Raw genomic sequence first — 23,540 nt, 5'->3', positions numbered from 1 at the left:
TTTGTTAGATTCAGGAAATAACAATTATTTTTATATATAAAGGTGAGCATAGAATCCATGTACATTACATGGATGGTCAGATTCATGGCAGCCCATTTATTAGTAAAGTTTACGATGTGAAACAGATAAAAGTAAAGGATATGCCCAGAGGTATTATTGGAAAGCCTGTCACATTCTTAGGTGAGAAATTTTGAAATGTCTTTATAGTTAATTAAGTAATTAAATATGAAATATTTTATTAATTAAAAACTAGTTGAAATGCCTTATTTCTGCCTGTTTGATACGCATGTGCCCACACACACACACACACACACACACACACACACACACACACACACACACACACACACACACACACACACACACACACACACACACACACACAACCTTGGTTATAATGAGCATCAAGGGACTGAAAAAAAAAAAAATTTCCTTCTTATATAACCGTCACTCATTATATCAGTGATGAGTTAAATCTATCTCCTATTTTTTGTTAATTCTCAATAACTTGATAGAAAGATATTCAAAAAGCAAAAGAAATATTAGACAGAAAAAAAATAACATTAATATATACCTAGATATTATTTGTATTAATATGCTTCTATTCAGTTTTTAAATCGATCCAGACAACCGTTATTACTTACAAAATCATTGCATCCAAATTGTGTACCAAATTTTTATGCTTGGGCCATCAAGATCGGACCATCTATTGAAAATCCAGTACTTTGTGTAGTGAACCATTCAGGAAGTGTTTCATTGGTATTTGTAACCTCTTCCTCTAAAATTGTTTTTGTTTTTCTGTTCTTTTCCAGTGCCGATATGTAAACATGTTTATTCTTCCACAATGCTTAGCTTAATTTTTCAGCACTCGCCTCATAGTAATCCGCTTAGTTGGTTGAAAGTTTTACCACGTACATAGTGGTTATGAGATTCTAATAACTTACAGGGATTATAAATTTAAAAACTAAGTTATGAGTTTTAAAATTTTTTCTAAGAAAGTAAAGTGCACCTGCCATTCTATGGTTGTCTAATTAAAATAAATTAAATTAAATGAAGTGAGATAAAAGCTAATAGCCACGAACGAGTGACTTTCAAAATCGTCCTCAATTAGCTATAGTGGGGAGTGAAGAGTGCACAAGTGTGTTCTATACAGGTTGAGTTCTGACTTAAATATTAATGAGATTTTAGAACCCACGTCACTGTTACTTGACGCCAAACAATTTAAATTTCAAAATAACATCTACGAAAAAATTTTCGGTCTTACCATGGGCATCGATATCTCGGCCCCTTTATCCGAAATCTACCTCGCTTCTATTGAAGAAAAAATACTCCAACCCTTTCCCCCAGGGATTAAACTATATATGAGATACACGGATGGCGTCCTCTTAATGGGCAACAAAACCACTATCGATACTTTACTGAACATGATTAATACAACACATGAGAGACTCAAATTTACCCTCGAAGTAGAAACTGATAATAAAATTAATTTTCTAAACCTCACTATATACAAAATAGGTACATCTTTAGGCACCAAAATATACAGAAAGAACACACATACAGGTAAATTCTTACATTACCACTCACACCATCCTCTATACATCAAAAAAGCAGTTCTATACAATCTGATATACAACACTATCAAATATAGTCACCCACAAATAGACCTATCCGTAGAATTGCAATACCTCATAAAAAAATTCATCGACAGGAAATACCCATTACAACTAATAAAAGACACCATCACCAAAGTCCATAATAATACTAATAATCCAAGGAAAATTAATAACCACGTGAATAAGAATAAGATACACAAACCCCTTATCACCCTCCCATACCATCAACAATATGCTAGACGACTTCAACAGATTTTTAAGAATACAGATATCAAATTAATATTTACATCTTTTAACAAATTAAGTTCTAAATTCAATTCATACAAGACAACATACGAGTATGGGACACAAGATCATAATAACATTATATATTTGATTAGATGCCAATCAGATTGTCAAGCATGTTACATAGGCAGTACAACAGCAAAAATTTCTAACACGCGTGCATACTACCACTTTAATAACTTCAAATCTAATTTAGCAAGTACAGAACTAACACAACATGTTCTATCTTTTAATCATAACCCACTCATCAATTCAGTGATCACAATAGTTAAACTAAATTCCAGTTATAAAATCCTTCAAAACAAAGCCCTCATCATTGAGTAGTTTAAGCGCCACACATTACTTAACATATTAAACAAAAAGATTCCCACCAACTTCTCCCCTATTTGGAATTTAGCACGTATTAAGTTTCTACATGCACTGAAATGCATTTCGGGAACTCAACCTGTATATAGCGCACTCTTTCCTCCCCACTATAGCTAACTGAAGATGATTTTGAAAGTCACTTGTGCACGGCTATTAGCTTTCATCTCACTTCATTTAATTTATTTTAATTAGACAACCATAAATGGAAGGTGCACTTTCCTTCCTTAGAAAAATTTTTAAAGCCCATAACTTAGTTTTTAAATTTATAATCCCCGTAAGTTTTTAGAATCTCATAACCACTATGTACTAAATCAACCATTTATAGAATGATGTGTTAAGAGTTTGCATTTTTGGTCATGTCTTGTACACTGATTTCCCAAATTTGGTGAATGATAAAGAATTTCACAAACTGTTGTTATCATCAAATTGCCATACATGAAATTGTCACATGCATTGAAATGTTATGTACTGAACTGTCAGACTGAATTATCTTGCACCAAATTGACATGGACCCAACTCTTCAGATTTGGACTAATGTAACAAGTGTGGTTCCTCAAGTATTGCTACTGGGACAACTGTTGTTTTCGATTTTCTTAAATGACATTGAAGGGATACAGGGTGTAATGTCAAATTTTGCAGATAATGTCAAGATTGGCATAGTTTTTAATGATCAGTGCCAACAATGCTTCTTCAAGATGACTTAGACTTCGAGGGTGATCAGAGAAGTGGCAGTTATATTTTAATGTAGTAGAGTGTAAGAATTACACTTTGTGGGATTGAATTAAAAATACTAGAGGAAGAATGAGATTTGGGAGTTATGATATTGGTTTAATACGATATTCTTGAAGCAATTTAATCTGGTGGCAAGGCAGTCCAGCGTTGTCCTGTTGATGATTTATGAAATGTTTACTTAGTGAGTTGTGGAGGTCATACTTCTGTTGTATAAGGCAACTGTGAGACCACATCTAAAAAATATATCAAGCTTCTTTAAAAGTTCCAGAGATGGGCAATTTGCCTGTTGAGATCAGCAAAAGGGCTTTTGTGTGAAGGAAAGACTTTGTATATGTGGAATACAGAGTTTAGAAACTAGGTGCCTTAGAGGAGATTTGATTGAGATGTATAAGGCTCTAATAGGAGAAAGTGAAATGGGTTGAAATTTTGATTTTTAAATGATTCCAGAAATAGGGCCATAAATTCAAATTATGGGAAAAAAGGTTTAGATTGGATTGAGGAAGTTTTGTTTTAGCCAGCAATTTTTTTTTAATTATTGGCATAAGTTACTTACTTCCATTCTAATACCTTTTGTGGTTGGAGTTCTCATAAATAACAACTGTCATGGCATGAGCTTTGCAGGAACATGTTTGATGATGTGATGTCAGGTGAATTTCCTCATTGTTTCATTGTTTAATTCATTGTTTAATTCATTGTTTAATCTTCTGTGTTTTTGTATCTCATTTGGCATTTGAGGATTTCATTTGTTGAAGTTGAGATCTTTGAATATTGCTAATTACCTTTTAACAATGCTCCTTTAAACAGTGTTTAAAGCACTGTTTAAAGGAGCTAATGCTCCTTTAAACAGTGCTGCTACTCAGAAACTGGCATATGGCCCATTGCTGAGTCCAAATGTTCTGTTTTAAGATTACGTTTCACTAATGTACAAGTTAGTGAAATTGCATCATTTCAGTACATAGCCAACTGCTTAAGTAGTTATAAATTGGCATCATTAAATATATCTCATATTGTGATTACCTTCACAATGAATTGCCATGATATTGCACTACCTCGAATAGGTAACACTTCACCATAGGAGAAGACAATTATTACTTATTCTCAACAGATGTCATCACCCATACGGCACCCTTTCGGAGTTCATTGACTTCTCATCAGTGGGTGGGCAGGTACCCTGGTGTTGCAATGATGACAACCCAGTTGCGAAGTATAAATCCACAATATGAGAGAAGCATGATGGTGTGGAGTAATTTAGATTATGATATAGTTTGTATGCAACTGCACTAACTTGTACATTAGTTAACTCTTTACATAACTTGAGGTTTTAGTCCTAAACTATATCGTAATCTAAATTACTCCACACCATCAGACATCTCTCATATTGTGAATTTATACTTCACAACTGGGTTGTCATCATTACAACACCAGGGTACCTGCCCACCCACTGATGAAGACCCAATAAGCTCCAAAATGGTGATGTATGGGTGATGGTATCCACTGAGAATAAGTAACAATAGTCTTCTACTATGGTGAAGTGTTACTTATTCGAGGTAGTGCAATATAATGCAATTCATTGTGAAGGTATTCACAATATGAGATGTACTTAATAATGTCAATTTATAACTACTTAAGCAGTTGGCTTTGTACAGAAATGATGCAATTGCAGTAACTTGTACATTAGTTAAACTCTTTACATAACCTGAGGCTTTAGCCCTAAACCATATCGTAATGTAGGTTACGTTTCACTTATGGCTTTCCAATTTTATTTAAAATTGGAATATACACAGGTTGTTCATTGAACTCTGATATTTTGAAATCTGAAGAGATGTGAAAACGTCTTTATTAGATGACAATAATAGACTGCTCTTAGTGAGTGAACAGCTTACTGTTGGTCCTGCCTAAACATGTTATGCTTTGCCACTGTGTGTGCTCTCGTGTCTTAACTTTGAACATTAAGCATATTCCGGATACACTTTGAATGGACCTCAAATGTCATTAAATTAATAGTTCAAAGATTATGAGGAACAAGCCAACTCTGAATAAAACATTTGTAGTTTTACTTGTACACCCTGAATTGGCTTGCTGGTTACAACAATTTTTTTTCATAAATGGACATTATCTTAGTTAAGAATTTTAATAATAGTGAAGTTAGTATTTTTAAATTTCCTTTGTTTGAAATTCATTTGTATCTATCTAGACCATGTTTTTATTTTATCTTTAAATATTAGTGGAAACTGCTAATGCAGGGCCAGGCAACCTTGAAGTAATGGTTAACAACGGACAAGTACCCACTGTTCCTCAAGCCCAAAGTTCTTCTTTGTATGCAATTTCCTTTACACCAAAAGATTCCAAACCACATATAGTAGAATTAAAGTTCAATGGCGAACATATACCAGGTTTGAACACATTTATTTTTTAAATTTTTTCCAAAGTGTATAGTGTGCAATATTTACACCAGTGAGCCAAAACATTGTGACCACCTACCTAATATGATCTTGGTCCTCCACGTACAGCCAAAACAGCTTGTACCCGGTGAGGGATGGATGCTACAAGATTTTTAAATGTGTCTTGTGGTATCTGGTACCAACATGTAACCAGAAGATCCTTTAACTCCTGTAAGGTCCATGGTTGAGACACCGCAGATTGAAGTTGTTGCAACACAAACCACAGATGCTTGATGCGATTTGGAGGCCAGGGCAATAGCTGGAAGTCTTCCTCATGCTCCGCAAACCCCAGTCTCAAACAATCCGGGCAGTGTGGCATGACACATTATCCTGCTGAAATACGGCACCGCCAGAAGAGAAGACCATTGCCATGAAAGGGTGTACCTGGTCAGCAATGATGTTTAGGTAGGTCGTAGATGTCAGAGTGCCCGGCACATGGATGACTGGACCCAGGGTATCCCATCAGAATATTGCCCAAAGCACGACACCGTTGCCCGTCACCGGCTTGTTTTTGTTCCACGGTGCATACAGGTACAATCACTTCCCCAGGTAAATGACGCACACGTACTTGGCTGTCCACATGGCGCAACACGAAACATGGTTCATTGGACCAGACAACCTTCTTCCAATCACTCAAGGTCCAGTTTCGATGATCACGTACCCATTGTAGGTGCTGTTGCCTGTGAACTGTGGTTAGCATGGGCACTTGGAGCGGCCTGCGGCTACACAGCCCCATTTTCAGCAGGATTCGATGTACTGTGTGTTGTAACACATTACTCCTGTCACCAGCATTCCATTTACTGGCAAGTTGTGCCACAGTTGCCCTTCTGTTGCCACATATCATTTGGTAGAGCCTTCACTCACCTCGAGCATCGATGAGCCGTGGTCGTCCAACACCTCTCCGACTGTTCGTGGGTTTTCCCACCTCGGACCAATTTCGGTAGGTACTAACCAAGGCTGACCGTGATCAACTTAATGTCCAAGTTTGTAGACGATACGAAGGTTGGCAGGGTTGTCAAGGACACTACTGACACTATGCTACTGCTACAGGATCCGGAAAGTTTGAGCAGATGGGCTGAGAGGTGGCAAATGAAGTTTAACATTGACAAATGTAAAGTACTACATATGGGAAACAGCAACCCCAGACAACGTATCAACTATGTGCTACTACACTGACAGTGGTAGAGAATGAAAGGGACCTGGGGGTGGTTGTGCAGGCAGATATGATGTTTTCTGAGCAGTGCAGACGGGCTGCAAGAGTAGCTCATGGTGTATTGTCGATGATATATAGGAATTTTTCTAGCAGGGATAAGGAGGTGATTATTCCCTTGTATAAGGCAATGGTCAGGCCACACCTAGAGTACTGTATACAGGTCTGGAGGCCTCATTTCAAGAAGGATGTAGAGATGCTGGAATGAGTACAGAGAAGGGCAACAAGATTAGTGAATGGAACAAAGGGGTGCTCTTACGAAGAAAGGCTTAAGTTTTGCAAATTACAGTCTGGAGACTAGGCACCAGCGAGGTGATCTGATAGAGGTGTATAAAGCCTTGAATGGTTTGAGCATGCTCAATGCGGATGGGATTCTTCTTCTTGCTCAGAATAATCACCTGAGAGGGCATAAATTCAAATTGAGGAAAGACAGATGTAGGATAGACGTGAGGAAATTTGCCTTTAGTCAGCGGGTGGTTGGTTGGTGGAACAGACTTCCATCCCTTGTTGTGGAGTGGAAGTTGATGGCCTGAATAAGTTTAAGGCTCAGCTGGACAGGTATTTCGAACGAACAGAGGGGCGAAGTAGAAGTGGTTATTTTTTATTTATTTATTTTTTTTTTTGGCTGATGCTGCATAAGCTTGCTTTCTTGCATCAAATGCCTCTACTAATGCTAATGCTAACCCACCAGCTGTGCCCTTTTGGGTATGCTCTGACCCTGTCGTCTGGCTATTACAATTTGGCCTTTGTGAAACTCACTTAAGATTGCTGCCTTTCCCAGCTGAAGAACAAGAGTAACGCTGATTAACGGAGCTCAGTATCAGGTGTTTTTTATACCATGTCCTGACCGGCGCATGACGTAGTTCACCTGCAATTGCTTCAATTTGCATAACAACTCGCCGGTCATAATATTTTGGCTCATCGGTGTATACTATTTAGTCTTCTTTATGTGATGTTTCTGACATTACATGTAAGTTTATGTTCTGTTCTCCTTAATTCCACAGTAACTTAATTGCATTTTTATTAGCTTTTAATTAAAAAAATTAGAATTTAACCTAGTGTTTTTTAATTAAATTTTATATATATGCAATATAATTTGAATATGCAAAAATATTGATAATAAATAAACTGTTATGTATGGCACAAAATAAAACTTTGACTCTATGCTGGTGGTTGTTCAGTAGACAGGTGATCATTAAAAATAATGTTCCGCATTAATCATTAATCAGTGGTTAAAAATCTTAAATTTTTTTTTTTACCTTCATTAATATAGGCAAAATTTACGGAAACTGTTTCTAATGTGGTTTTTTTTTTTTTTTTAAAGTGCATATAATCAGGTTATAATTAGTTTGAATAAAATTAAAACCATATTGAGTTCCTTCACTTTGTATTCTTTTAATTCAGTAGTCTGACAGCTTTATTGCCACATCTCGTACCTGTTAATATAAAAATAAGTATTAGTATTAGGACTGTTTTGTTACTTCTGATTATGTTTGCTTGTTTTTTTTTAAATTCTTTTATTGTTTTATTTAGTTGTAGCTGAAGCAGATGCAGGATTTTGTTTGTGAAGGTAAATTCAGATGTCTTAATTTATTGTGTAGGGGAAATGGGAAATGTATTGTGCAAAGAGGATAGGTGGAATAGGACCAGGGTATTTCTGTAGGGACAAAAGTTGATGATGTAGAGCAAATATCTTTTAAGGCACAAAAGGTGATATTGTTGCAGATGTTGGCACTAATGGCATTAAGAGTAAGAGATTTGCTGACTTACTTAACGAGTACAGGGCAATGTTTAAAAAAAGTTGCAAGTTAGGGTTAATTTCAAAGTGTCTGCAATTCTGCCTAGACATGATAGGAGGGAGTATATGTTGAAAGATTTGGCAATCAATTCAACCCTGAAGCAATTTTGCAAGGCTCATGGGGGTAGAATTTTTCTAAGCATGGTTTGTGCTTGTTAACAGGAGAGACTGCCTCTACAGGGATGGGATACACTTAAATAGAAAGGGTGCAAGAATATTTCCTGATGCTATCCAGGCAGTGTTAGGAGGGTAGGAAAACTGCTAGCTTGGGGGTTGGGGAGTCAGAGGTGAAAGCGATTCTTGCACTGCTTCTACTGGAATGAGCAGCAGTCTGGAAAGCAAGGTGCTTGGGATTTCTAGAATTGCTGTGGGTCATCATGGAACACATAAATACATTGGCTATTTGGGTAGCTAAGAGAAAGAACAGGTGCATATATACTTAAATGTACACCAATGCTAGTAGTATGGTAAATAAATTCAATGAATTTGAAGTACTGGTCAAGGCATCAAAGGCAGACATTGTTGGGATATCAAACATGTGTCACACAGATATAACGAATGCAGAATTATAATTTGGGGAGTACCATATGTATAGGAAGGGAGGAGGGGTTATGCTGTTAGTTTGGAAATACATAGTCTAAGGAAGTGCATCGAGTTGACATGTGCCACTATTGAATGTTGAGTCACTTTGGTGTGACAAAGCACTGAGAAAGCAAAGTTGAGAGGAATGTGTTATAGGCCTAATGACTCTGACGAGTACTGTAGACAGAGAAATAGAGTGGGCCAGTAAATGAGGTTGTCTTGTAATGGGGGATTTAAATTTGCAGATGTTGATTGGAATTTGTGGGTTGATCACTAGCAAGAGTTTTGTGGATTCATTGGATGACTGTTTTCTCAGCAGCATGGTCAAGATGCACCCAAAGGGATTAATAATCTTGATCTGATTATCAGTGCATGATTATTCATGCATGAAGAATTTCCTGAAATTCTTCATGCATGAAAAAGAGAGCATTCAGAACATCCCCTGTACAGTGTCTTTATATAGTGGCACACGAACCTCCACTCCATCTTTAGAAGAAAATGTTGCTACTCAACTATGCAGCAAAAATAAGGAGCCTTCCCTTTCATCTTATCTGGCCATACTTTATTTGAACTCCGGTTGACCCTCTTTTATGACAACAAACCGAATGAAAACAAGCCAATTGGGATAAGGTTGCTACAGTGAACACAATACTGGATTTTGGATATGGGTAACACTTTCAAAAAACAAGTACACACGACCCTCCATGGTCTTATTATACACCGGTCTGTGATTTCTCATTCCAACAATGGGGGGGGGGGAGCAAGTAGCAGATCTCACCCTCAGGAAACTCCATGCTGCATGTAGCCAAAAATTCTCGGTGTTTCCAAATATATATATCGGTGACTCAAAAACAAGTACGATAGTGGGTGCAGCGGCAGTTTCTTCTATCATTTACAGTTCTGTGTCCCTTCATAAGGAATGTGGCGCCTCTGTAGCTAGGTGGGCAGGAGCAGCACTGCGTAGCACACGCTTTTTGATTAGACCGGAGTTCGAGCCCCTGACCACCAAATACGGAGGATTCAGAAAGGTCAGGGAATGACCATCGCATATTCCCAGAGCAAAACACGAAGGTATCAAAACCTATAGTACTTAGTACTGTGCAAGGGGTTGAAGGAGAAGTATGGGGGGAGGGGGGGATGCCGGAAACTCTGCTCTAGAGACTAAACATGGGTTTCACCAATTTAAGCCTCCAATAAGCAAAGTGGTGGTATTTCACTGGTTGATGAAAGTCATCTACCACCTACAATTGCTAAAGTTCCTAAAAACCAAAATAACAACAACAACCGAAGGAATGCAGCGTCTATTTTGCCAAACTGTGGGAGGTTAAAATAACTCTGGATCATGTGATTAATCTGTCCGGTAAGCAAACTATAATCTACTCTGACTCAGTGCAATGACAGCAGTGAAAAATTTATTCAAACCAGTCCAACCCGTATTGAAGCAAATCAGATCATAGATAGTCGTGTTACAAGCTCTTGACCAATCAGTCACTTTCTGTTGGATTCCAGGTGATGTAGGCATCAAAGGAAATGAATATGCAGATCAAGCTGCTGTTAAGGCCTGACGTAGATGAGTGGTTAGGAGCGAGAGTGCTTAGCATGCGTTCCTTGAGTCGACCAGAGACCAAGCCCGTGACTACTAAATACGATAAATATTTGTATTGACGATTTATTGTAATCTCTACTGACTTGGTTGTCTGGCTGGAGTATAAACAGAAAATTTTATTTAATCATCCAATCACTGCATGCTCTCCTGACTACCAAGTGCCATATACAGACTACAAATCAGTCATAAAAAATGTGTGTGAAGAACAATGGTTGCAAATCTGGCAGGCTCAATCTGCTGCAACTTAAATGGGAAAGATAAGCTGTGGGCATCAAGCATGCCATCAAATATGCAAGAGGAGGTGATCCTGGCTAGGATGCTTATTGGGCACACACATCTAACCCATATCTGCTCATGGAGGGGGGGAAGATCTGCCTATTCGTACATATGTGTAGACTGACAATAAGGTGAAGCAGCATCATCATCATCATCAGCCATTTTCAATCCACTGCAGGATGAAGGCCTCTCCAGCAACTTTCCAGTTCCTTCTGTTTTGAGCACTGGCCATCCATTTACTACCCAGAAACTCATGAATTTCATCTATCCATCTCTGCCTTTGTCTTCCAGGATTTCTTCTAGCTCCTCTTGGGGGTACTTCTATTATTTTTTTAGTCCATCTGTCATCATGTCTTCGAGCTATGTGTCCTGCCCAAGACCATTTTAATTCGTTAGTTTTGATAACAATGTCCTTTACTTGGGTCTGCCTAATCCATGTGTTTCTCTTCTTATCTAACAGTCTGATTCCCAATATAATTCGTTCCATTCTTCACTGTGTTGTTCTCAGTTTCTCTTCCATTCTTTTGGTGAGTGCCCAAGTTTCACTCCCATAAATCATGCTGGGTAGTATACACTGGTTCATTATTTTACATTTCAAACAAATTAGGATATGGCTCCTCAGTATGTCACCATATTTCCTGAATGCTATCCATACAAAATTTATTCTTCTCTTGAATTCCAGCCATTTATCATTATTACAGCTGATGGCTTGTTCCAGATAAGTATATGACTCCACTTTTTCAATTACTGCTCCTTCAATCATTATATCCCTTTCTATGGCATACTTGCTCATCATTACTTTTGTTTTAACCATATTCATCTTTAGTCTAAAATCCTTACTAACTCTGCATAACTGATTAAGATTTCCTCTAATTCTTTGGGATCGTGGCTCATGACCACAGTGTCATCAGCAAAGTTTAAATGGTTTAGGTACTCTCCATTCACATTCACTCTGATCTGTGACCAGTCTAATCTTCTGAAAGCTTTCTCTAGGGCAGCAGTAAACAACTTTGGATATATTGTGTCTCCTTGTCGAACTCCTTTCTCAATTTTAAATTTCTTAATGTCTTTTTCTAGTCTAATAAAGGAGGTAGCATTCTCATATAATTTCTTCAAAATCATATTATATGGGGTATCTATGCCTTGTCTTTCCAGTGCCCAAAAGATTGCTTTATGCTGTATGGAGTCAAATGCCAGGCACAATAGTGATTTATATTCATTTGCTTTCTCCATTAGCTGTGACATTACATGAAGGTGATCCATAGTTGAGAATCCTGTCCTAAAGCCAGCTTGTCTTTCGGTTGATTCTCATCACATCTTCTTTCTAATCTGTTAGTAATGACCCTTGTGAACAACTTGTAGTGTAGGATCACAAACTAATTGGTCCATAATTTCCAATTTCTGATTAATCTACTTTCTTATGCAGCAAAACTGTGATTGCATTATTCCACTGATTAGGCATCACACCTTTTCTAATGCTCTTTGTGAAGAGCATTGCTAGTTTTTGTGTTATGTCTCTTCCTCCAAATTTTAACAACTCTACAGCAACTTCATCTTCCCCCAGGGCTTTCTGATTCTTCATTTTATCTAACGCATGGTCTACCTCATCAGGAAGGATATCAGGTATGTTGTATGTGTTATTAATTTGCGATCCATCTTCTCCACTCCTGGCATCATTCCCTCGCTTCTGGTATAATTCTCTATAGTAGTCTTCTGCTATTTGAATTATGTCTTCTCTGCTATTTATAAGTACACCATCGGTATTGTTCAGTTTCAGTATCATTTGTCTTTCTGTATTATTGCTCATTGCTGCTGATTTAATTCCATTCTTTTCCCCTAATGCTTGTTCTACTTTTCTTGTGTTAAATCTTCTTATGTCCTCTCTGAGTCTCTTCCTAATGGCTTTGCATAACTCAGTATACTCGATTTTCTACTCGTCAGTGTTTATTGTCGTCTTCGGTTGATCGTGACAAGTGTTCCTTGACTAATTTTTCTTCTTTGGATTTCTTTTTACCTATAGGTTGCACAGGCTTTCAGAAAGTTGTAATATTCCTTGTCGATATCTTGGTGCTGAGCAGTCTGCGGAAGCTCAAACTTGTTCTTCAGTTCCAGTACATACTGTTTTTTCTCCTCATCTGTTATCTCAAAGACCTTCGTATTATTTACTCGAGTCAGTTTTTTCCTTTCTTTTCTTGCATCTATATCAAGTGGGCATCTTACCATTCTGTGATCATTTCCAAAAACATTTACCTTGTTCAGGACGGTAACATCATTCATGATATATCTTCTGTTAGTGAGGATGAAGTCGATTTCGTTAGTTGTTATTCCATTTGGGCTCTCCCACGTCCACTTTCTGTTCACCCTTTTCTTGAATAAAAGTGTTCGTTACTGACAATCCTCAAGATAATGCAAATTCCACAAGTCTTTCCCCTCTTTCATTTCTTTCACCAATTACATAATTTCCTATAGTTCGCCTATCTGCACTGTTTTTGTCTCTTTCCAATCTTAGCATTAAAGTCCCCCATAATGACAGTGTACTGGGTTTTCTGTTCATCTAGAAGACTCCATTTCAGTGTACATTTCTTCAACCATTTCGTCATCATGGCTCGATGCTGGAGCATAAATCATTATGAAATCCTGAGTAGTAGTCTTCGCACCCTTGGTGATACACTTTTGAATTCTGAAACATTGTTTTTTTTTAAAATCTTTATGGACCAGAAACCCAACTCCACCTTCGCTGTTTCTATTGGTGTACAGCAGATTTCTACTTGATAAACTTATAAGTGATTCATTTCTTCTTTTTGTTTCAGCCAAACAGATGATATTCCAATTCACATTTTCCAATTCCTTTTCCAGCTCTAATATCCTGTCTTCACCAATGAGCGATCTTACATTGTAAGAGGCCAAGTTCAGTTTCTGTGCATGGCAGCCTGGTACCCAGAGATTCTTAGCACCCTCTGCTTCCACTCTGATCCTCCCGCTGCCGTAAGAGGGAGAGTGAAAGCAGCTGGGGATTGAAGGCCATTTGTTTCGTTGTTCTGTCATGTGCTGGAGGGTTTGGTCTTTTCCTCTTCACGCTGTTCAGGTGTCTTGAACAGTACCACTCTACACGTTCGTTGCCACCTAAGTGATGTAACAGGGCTTACCAACGATAGGGTGTGCATGAGTGGATTTTAGGGAGGCAGTCCAGCCAGACTTCTCCTAAATCTTCTGAGATAGAAAGATATTGGTCCATCAGTGTTTTAGACTGGGTGTCTGATAACACACAGAATGCCTACAAATAGATATATATACAGTGGAACTTCTCTATTACGAACTTCTATTTAACGAATTTCTCTATATTACGAATTTTTTCGCAAAACATTGCACCTTGAAATGAAATTACATGTAAAATTAACCCCATATAACGAAATATTAGTCTCTCTATAACGAATTTTTAAAAAAATTAATAAAAGCATTTTTGAAGATTTTCAAGCATTTACTGCTAAACAGCCGCTCAAATATACTGCCTCCTTTCTTCCAAAATTGCACATTAGCATCTGGAATTAAATAATAATCCTTTTAGTGAACACTTGTGGCCATTGACACCAGTAGGACAGTCTTTGTTTCATTTTTGTTACAGTTATTAAACCAAATGGGTTTTCTTAAAAGTGGTAATGAACTTTACAATAAATAGGGTAGATTTGTAAATTGATGTTGGCTCACGGGAAAACAAAATTCGCTGCGGTAAACCTTTAGCTTTCTGCGGCAGCATTGCAGAGAATGCTACCATAGTCGGTTTTTAGTAACGCCTACTGAGTGACATTAGCTTCTCACCTCAACTGTACCACGTGACCTTCATGTCAATCAAATGATATGTCTGTTCTCGTCTAATTGGACTCCCAGTAGATGGTTTTCGTGAATTTTTTTTTTTTTTTTTTTAATTTCATTCATCATCAACACATAGGCTATATGCTCTTGTATTTTTTTTTTTTTTTTTTTTTCTGAAAAGTAACATACAGCATACGTTAATCATAAATTTTCTTTCGTGTATATATGAATGAAAGCAGAATAAAAGAAATTCACAAATTTGTATATTTCTTCAAAGTGAGTGATACTGTTGAATTGGCAAGGGAACGTCATTGAGTAGATGGTGCCTGTACTAACAATTTACTATATGGCCAGCGCAGCGAAGTTTGCAGTGTATGTATCGGCAAGAGCTGCAGCCAGTAATTTTTACAATTGCGGAAACAATGTCGAAGAGAAAGTGTTTAAGTATTAATGATAAAGCAAAGATTATGATATTGACCAGGGTTTTCAGAAAAAAGATGTTTTGGAGAAATATGGCATATCTGCAACCAGTTTATCTAAGATTTAAAAAAAAATCGAGAATCAATTTTAAATGCAATTGAAGGAGGAGCAGAGAAGAAGCGAATTTTGTGTATATACGAAGATGTTGATAAAGCTGTTCTAAAATGGGTGCAAATGATACGTGAAAAGAACATCCCAATATCAGGCCTAATAATTAAGCAACAAACTCTGAAATTTTCACAGTCCCTTGGACATACAGAATTTAATGCAAGCACTGGGTGGCTAGATAAATTTAAGAAGCACCACAGAATTAGGGAAAAGGATATTTGTGGAGAAAGTGTTAATGTAAGCGAAGAAGACTGCAACAGTTGGAGGAACAATACCAAAGAAGATTTTGGAAGAAAATGAGCATAAGGATGTTTTTAATGCTGACAAAATGGGTTTATTCTTTAAATGTTTACCGAATAGAACACTTGCTTTTAAGGATGATAAATGTTTTGGTGGAAAACAAAGCAATGAAAGAATCACTGTGCTAGCTGGAGCAAATATGACAGGAAGTGAAAAATTAAGACTTTTAGTCATCGGAATATCAAAAAACCCAAGATGTTTTAGAGGCACAAAATCTTTGGAAGTTGACTACATTAATAAAATTAATAAAAAAGCATGGATGACAAGTGATATTTTTGAAGAATGGATATTAAAACTAGGCTAGTGTATAACAAAAGAAAAAAGGAAAATTGTGTTGGTAACTGACAACTGTCCGGCACAGCCTGCCAATATTTCTGCCAAACTTAAAAGTGCGAAGTTGTTTTTACCACCAAACATAATGTCAAAACTCCAGCCAATGGACCACGGCATTGCATTATTAAAAATTTTAAATTTCATTATCGAAAGAGAATAATAATGAAGATTGTCAGTGCATTATCAGAAAATAGAAACTTGGAGGTTACAATTAACCTTAGAGATTGCATCTCTGAACTGGCAAAAGTTTGGACAAACGATGTCCAAACTTTTGCCAGTTCAGAACTTCCTATAAAAAGGTATGAGTTGATTTCTATATTTTACAAATAGCATTGAAATAGGCAGGATTGAGCTTTTTTGCTCTTATATATTTTGAAATTTTAAATTAATATATACAGTAGACTCTCGATTTTCTGGGATAGATGGTAAAAAAATATTCCCGGATAATCGATTTCTTGGTTAATCCAAAAATACATTAAGTCCTCGACATACGCAAGAGATACTTTCCAGGACTTCCTATGTAAGTCGAGTTTTACGTAACTCGGGAATGGCTATAAAATATTGCTGCTATATCCTCAGAAGAATGAAGAAAAATAGTTATATATATTTTAATTAGTTCAATTAAAACCTTTATCTGGGGACAATGGCGAAGTAGTCGGAGTAGCACATAAGAAAACATAAATGGAAAAAAAAAAAACGCATGTTATTGTACTGTAAAAACTGGTATGTATTTCGTAGCCTTGGTTATTATAGTTGACTTCCATTGGTGCCAACCACTTCTCGTATTCTGTCTTTCTCCTTTATGATTGTGTTCACCGTTGCCACTGACAAATCTGAATTCCGCACGATACTTGTTAATGTTTGGCCATTTTTATACATCCTTATTATTTTATTTTTCTGATCCAACTCTATCGCTTTTTTTCTTGGTAGATTTATTAGTAATGCTGTCACTTATTCTCTTAGTCGGCACCATAATAATCGTCAAAATGAAATTTTCTGAAAAGAACTTTTAGCATTAGCAGAGGCATATGATGCAAGAAAGCAAGCTTATGCAACATCAGCCAAAAAAAAAAAAATAAATAAATAAAAAATAACGACTTCCACTTCACCCCTCTGTTTGTTTGAAATACCTGTCCAGCTGAGCCTTAACTTCACAGGGTTAAGGTGAAAACTCACTATTATCACTCCACCCGAGCTCGCACTTTACTAAGCACATTTCTGGAGGTCAATGCCATAAAACAATAAAACAATTTTTTTTTTTTTTCCCTGGGTTATTGGGCTTTTCTTTCTGTTAGTGAAGTTAATTATAAATGGGTAGTAAACTCGATCTTATTGCATTTGTGATAATACCGAAAGCTAGAATTCTATGAGTTTTTGCATTATGATGAAATGTGTACCCCTTTCACTTGAAATCTTCAGTCATAAAAAAAATATACATAATGTAACGTAAGTCGGGGACTTACTGTAACGAAAAATGTTCAGCAACTTACATAAAAAGTATGGTGATAGATAAAAAACGAAAAAAACTTACCATCCACTATTCGTGTGTCCAATACGATCCGTCCATTTATTTTTTACAATGTCAATTTTAAATCTAATAGCTTCCCTTTATTCTTTACGATGTTATATATGGTTTGGTCACCAACATCATGATGGTTCTTTAGAAATTTAACGGATCCATTGTTTTAAAACTTATGAATAATTTCAAATTTTTTTTTTAATTGAAAGCACAACTCTTACGTTTATCCATCATTTTTGAGATTTCTTAACAGAAGAAAAAAAAAAGTTACTATAAAAAAAATCAAAAAAAAAAAAAAAAAAAATCCGACATTCCTGACATGCATAATGAAAGACTACAATAGGCACAATGCACTAAAAAAACTAAACATTTGGTGTGTGTGTGTGTGTGTGTGTGTGTGTGTGTGTGTGTGTGTGTGTGTTTCTTTTATCAGTGGGGGGGGGGGGGTTGCAAGATAATGGAAATACTAATCTCCCAATGACGACTTATAACGCTGTTTCTTGTTGCTTATTTATGACTTGCAAGACATCTGTTTATACCTATTCTATTTATTACTTTTGAATTTTACGATTTATGGGTTTTTTATTATTATTTTTTTAATTTGAAATCTTGAAGTGTCCCGGTTAATCCGATCCCAGTAAATCTTCCTATTTCTAACTCAGAAATACAGGGGAACATATCAGTATACAAATCCCTGAACACTCACAAATAATGATTCTTTTGTGGCATGTTACCATTAATTAATGTAATTAAGCAACAGTGGCATGGTTAAATCAGGAGAAACACAAAACTGTTCACAAGCAAAAAAAAAAAAACTGTCTAATAAAGTGAAATTTGATGAACAATTTATATGATAAAGAATTTATAGAGACAAAGAATGATTTGAATGAAAAATATAAAACACCTTTCCCATCTATAAATGGTAAGTCTCCCACCCTTCTATAGTATGATATGTCTACACACACACACACACACACACACACACACACACACACACACACACACACACACACACACACACACACACACACACACACACACACAGATGAAGCAAATAAGTTAATGGGCAACCTGAAAGTTTTCCAAAAATATGTTTAAAAGCATATAATTAGGAGAAGTAATCATTTACAAGTGAAGAAATCACACAAAACTTGTGTATATTTCTACAGTACAAGACAGAAAAACCAGAAACAACTTATATTGAACATGTTATTAATATTTTCTGCTTAGGCAACAAGCAGAGTGAGATCTCCCTACTCTTGGCTTTTCAAACCACTTCCATAAATAAAATGCATACATTGATACATATAAGTGTTATGTTTGTGTGGGGGGGAAAAATGGAAGAAAGTAAACTTTCGAGAAAGCTGTAAAAACATAAATGCCAATAATCTTCCAGAGAAATTGGAAAATTTCATGAAGTATTCACCAAATCAATTCCAGTGAAGTATTGATATAGCCTCCAATAAATAAACATTTGTAACACTTACCTTGTTAATTTCTTCTTCCTCTTCCTTAAGAATATTTTTTAATCAACTAAGTATCTTTTAGATTTTCATGTAAACCCTGAATCTCAGGTTGTCCAGGTCCTGAAGGCTAAATTCACATAAGACTACCTTTATGTACATTATCCTATATTTAGATATAAGATATAGCACAGTGTCTTAAAGAGATGGAGTTAATACTGCATTTAAATTTCGGCAGGTTACTTCTAATAATAAATTTCACAAAGGTAGCTTAATTTCGTAAGAAATATTTACCAACTTCTGAAGGCTGAAACTGAATATCAAAAGCTGTGCTGGATGTTTTGGTAATGTTAGTTGATATCTTTTTCCCTGAAGGACCTAAAACAACAAAATTTAAATTTAAAAAAATAAAATAGAGATCAGCTGTAAAGAAATTTTAAAATAACAGATTCAGAAAACTGGCAGAATAGCCCAAATACAGTATCTACTATTAATCTTTATATCGAAAGCCGTTTTGGGAAGCTAAATAAAGAAGGTGATCAACAGGTTTATATCTAAAAGACAACACTGCAATGTATATCCTGATCTTAGTGGTGTAAAATACAAAAAAAAAATATATATATATATATAAAAATACAGAAATTGAAACTATTCCGTTAAGCCAGTGGTTTTCAACCAGGGTGCCACATAATTTGGGTTTAAGTTACTTAAACTTATTATTATTTTTCAATTTATATCTTCATTTCATTATAAAAAGGTGTACAGTATCTTTTTAATTTACAGGTGATCTATAATTGATTTTTACTTAGTACCTCTATATAAAGAATAAAATTATATATATATATATGTTTTTTTTTTTTTTATGAAAACCCCAAAAACGAACGGTATCAAAACCTGTAGTACTTAGTACAGTGCATGGGTTGAAGGAGAAGTATGGAGGGGGAGGGGGATGCCGGAAACTTTGCTCTAGAGACTAAACATGGGTTTCACCACTTCAAGCCTTATGTTTCATGGCAGTCTCCAGGGTTCCCCTCATCGAATGCACGGTGGTGTGTTTGTTCTGTTGAGTGTTGTTTGCCAGCCTCTGGCATCTACTCAGGCATGGGAGCATAAATGAATTATTCATCACCCCATACCTCCCATCTCTAGCCACGTTGAGACGCTCCAGGATCCACATTGCACTGACCATATGCCCAGAGGGCGGTTCCACCAGAGAGAAGCTCTTCACCCCCACCCTCCACGAAAGTTAACATAAAAGAAAGATTGTATGTCAGTGGGGGAAGTCAGGTTTCGGGGAAGGATAAATTTTTAGGCAGTATGAGATTGTAGAGAGAGGTATTCCTTGAGAAAAGTAGAGTTAGGACAGTGGAACCATTGGTTCCGATCAGTTTCTTCAACTTGGCATCATGCTTTGGTCTTTATATTATTGGTGAGTGTCCAAATTGGTGGCCACCTGCATCAGTGTTCTGCTTACAGTAGTAAGGATTCTTTGCCTGCATTGCAAGAGCCATCCACAAATTCAGTCGTCGAGATGAGATTTTTGACATTTCCTTGATCATATGCTTCAGTGAGTATTTGTAGTTGAGCCCTTAGGTCCTGATAAATGCGGCATTGGAAGATGAGGTGATTGCTTTCTTGTGTGATCAACAGGGGCAGAGAGGAGAGTATAACTTTGAGTTTATGCTGCCATGTCTGTTCACCAAAAACAGTAGTACCCACTATCCTATATGCAGACATATAGGATAGTGGGGAGGGGGATTCTGCTCTTAGTTAAGAAGCACAAATTTTAAGGCATGCAGTTGAGTTGATATGGGTGGCCACTGCAATGTTGAGTCAGTTTGATGTGACATAAGTGCTTGGAAAGCAAAAACAAGAGAAGTGTGTTCTAGGTCTAATGACTCTGATGAGTATAACAAACAACTCTATAGAGAATTAGAGTAGGCCAGTAAATCAGATTATCTTGTAATGGGCTTTTAACTTTGCAGATATTGAGTGGAACTTGTGGGTTGGTCACTCACACTAGCAAGAATTTTGTGACTTTATTGGTCATCCAAAAAATCCACAAATCCATCTCTAACATGCTTGTGTTTTCTACAGCAGCATAGTAGAGACACAACAAGAAATAGTAATACACTTGATCTGATTATCAGTAGTGATAATTCATGGGGCTTAGAGGGGAACAGGTATCCTGTGTGTTATCAGACACTCAGCCTAAAACACTGATGGATCCAATATCTCTCTATTACAGAAGATTTAGGAGAAGTCCGGTTGGCCTGCCTCCCTAAAATCCACTCATGCACACCTTCTCGATGGTAAGCCCTGTTACGTCAGTTGGCAACGAACGTGTAGAGTGGTTCTCTTCAAGACGCCTGGTCAGCACGAAGAGGAAAAGACCAAACCCTCCAGCAATGAGAGCACAACAATACAAATGGCCCTCAGTCCCCAGCAGCTTTCACTCTCCCTCTTACGGCAGCGAGAGGATCAGAGTGGAAGCAGAGGGTGCTAAGAATCTCTGGGTACGACCAGGCTGCCATGCACGGAAATTGAACTTGGCCTGTTATAACGTACGATCACTCATCGGTGAAGACAGGATATTAGAGCTGGAAAAAGAATTAGAAAATGTGAATTGGAATATCATCGGTTTGGCTGAAACAAGAAGAAGAAATGAATCACTTATAAGTTTATCAAGTGGAAATCTGCTGTACACCAATGGAAACAGTGAAAGGAGTGAAGGTGGAGTTGGGTTTCTGGTCCATAAAGATTTTAAAAACAACATTTTGGAATTCAAAAGTACATCACCAATGGTGTCAAGACTAATATTCAAGATTTCTAAGAGGTACAAGCTAAAGATTATAATGATTTATGCACCAACATCGAGCCATGATGATGAAGAGGATGAAGAAATGTACACTGAAATTGAGAGTCTTCTAGATGAGCAGAAAACCCACTACACTATTATTATGGGGGACTTCAATGCTAAGGTTGGAAAAAGGCAAAACAGCGCAGAAAGGGGAACTATAGGAAATTTTGGAATTGGTGAAAGAAATAAAAGAGGTGAAAGACTTGTGGAATTTGCAGAATCTCAAGGACTGTCAGTAATGAACACTTTTTTCAAGAAAAGGGTGAACAGAAAGTGGACATGGAAGAGTCCAAATGGATTAACAACTAATGAAATCGACTTCATCCTCACTAACAGAAGATATATTGTGACTGATGTTACCGTCCTGAATAAGGTAAATGTTGGAAGTGATCACAGAATGGTAAGATGTACACTTGATATAGATGTAGGAAAGGAAAGGAAAAAACTGACTCGAGTAAATAATACAAAGGTCTTTGAAATAACAGAGGAGGAGAAAAAGCAGTATGTACTGGAACTTAAGAACAAGTTTGAGCTTCTGCAGACTGCTCAGGACCAAGATATCGACGAGGAATATTACAACTTTCTGAAAGTGATAAAGCCCAAGAAACCTATAGGGAAACAGAAATCCAAAGAAGAAAAAATTAGTCAAGAAACACTTGTCATGATGAACCAAAGACGACAAATGAAGAGCAAGAAAAACACTGACAGGGAGAAAATTGAGTATACTGAGTTATGCAAAGCCATTAGAAAGAGACTCAGAGAGGACATAAGAAGATTTAACACAAGAAAAGTAGAACAAGCATTAAGGGAAAACAAAGGATTTAAATCAGCAGCCATGAGCAGTAATACAGAAAGACAAATGATACTGAAACTGAAGAATAGCGATGGTGTACTTATAAACAGCAGAGAAGGCATAATTCAAATAGCAGAAGACTACTATAGAGAATTATACAAGGAGCGAGGGAATAATACCAGCAGTGGGGAAGATGGATTGCAAAGTAGCAACACATACGACATACCCGATATTCTTCCTGATGAGGTAGAACATGCATTGAGGAAAATGAAGAATCAGAAAGCCCCGTTTGAAGATGAAGTTATTGTACAGTTGTTAAAATTGGGAGGAAGAGACATAACACAAAAACTGGCAAGGCTCTTCACAAAGTGCATTAGAAAAGGTGTGGTGCCTAAGCAGTGGAATAATGCAATCATAGTTTTGCTGCATAAGAAAGGAGATAAATCAGAAATTGGAAATTATAGACCAATTAGCTTGTTATCCCACATCTACAAGTTGTTCACAAGGGTCATTACTAACAGATTAGAAAGAATACTTGATGAGAATCAACTGAAAGAGCAACCTGGCTTTAGGACAGGATTCTCAACTATGGATCACCTTCACGTAATATCACAGCTAATGGAGAAAGCAAATGAATATAAAACACCATAATGCCTGGCATTTGTGGATTATGAAAAGGCATTTGACTCCATACAGCATAAGGCAATGTTTCGGGCACTGGAAAGACAAGGCATAGATACTCCATATATTATGATTTTGAAGAAAATATATGAGAGTGCTACATCCTTTATTAGACTAGACAAAGACAGTAGCAAATTTAAAATCGAGAAAGGAGTTCGACAAGGAGACACAATATCTCCGAAGCTGTTTACTGCTACCCTTGAGGAAGCTTTCAGAAGATTAGACTGGTCGCAGAAAGGAGTCAATGTGAATGGAGAGTACCTAAACCATTTACGATTTAC

The 23,540-nt window shown here is 36.8% G+C and overlaps 1 protein-coding gene across 2 annotated transcripts in view; it reads left to right on the top strand.

The window, feature by feature from the left end:
- The window catches only part of jbug (filamin-type immunoglobulin domains fbug), a 1,114,928-nt gene that overhangs the window by 532,302 nt on the left and 559,086 nt on the right, over nucleotides 1–23,540 (top strand). For both annotated transcript variants that reach the window (XM_090381438.1, XM_090381439.1), the window contains exons 25-26: nucleotides 43–180; nucleotides 5,225–5,392. In XM_090381438.1, coding sequence (XP_090237564.1) covers nucleotides 43–180; nucleotides 5,225–5,392 — 306 coding nt within the window. The remainder of the gene's footprint in view (nucleotides 1–42; nucleotides 181–5,224; nucleotides 5,393–23,540) is intronic.

Source organism: Mastigoproctus giganteus, chromosome 9, assembly GCF_048544385.1.
Source record: "Mastigoproctus giganteus isolate SK-2022 chromosome 9, ASM4854438v1, whole genome shotgun sequence".
NCBI lineage: Eukaryota > Metazoa > Arthropoda > Arachnida > Uropygi > Thelyphonidae > Mastigoproctus > Mastigoproctus giganteus.
This window is presented reverse-complemented; position numbering and strand designations above follow the sequence as displayed.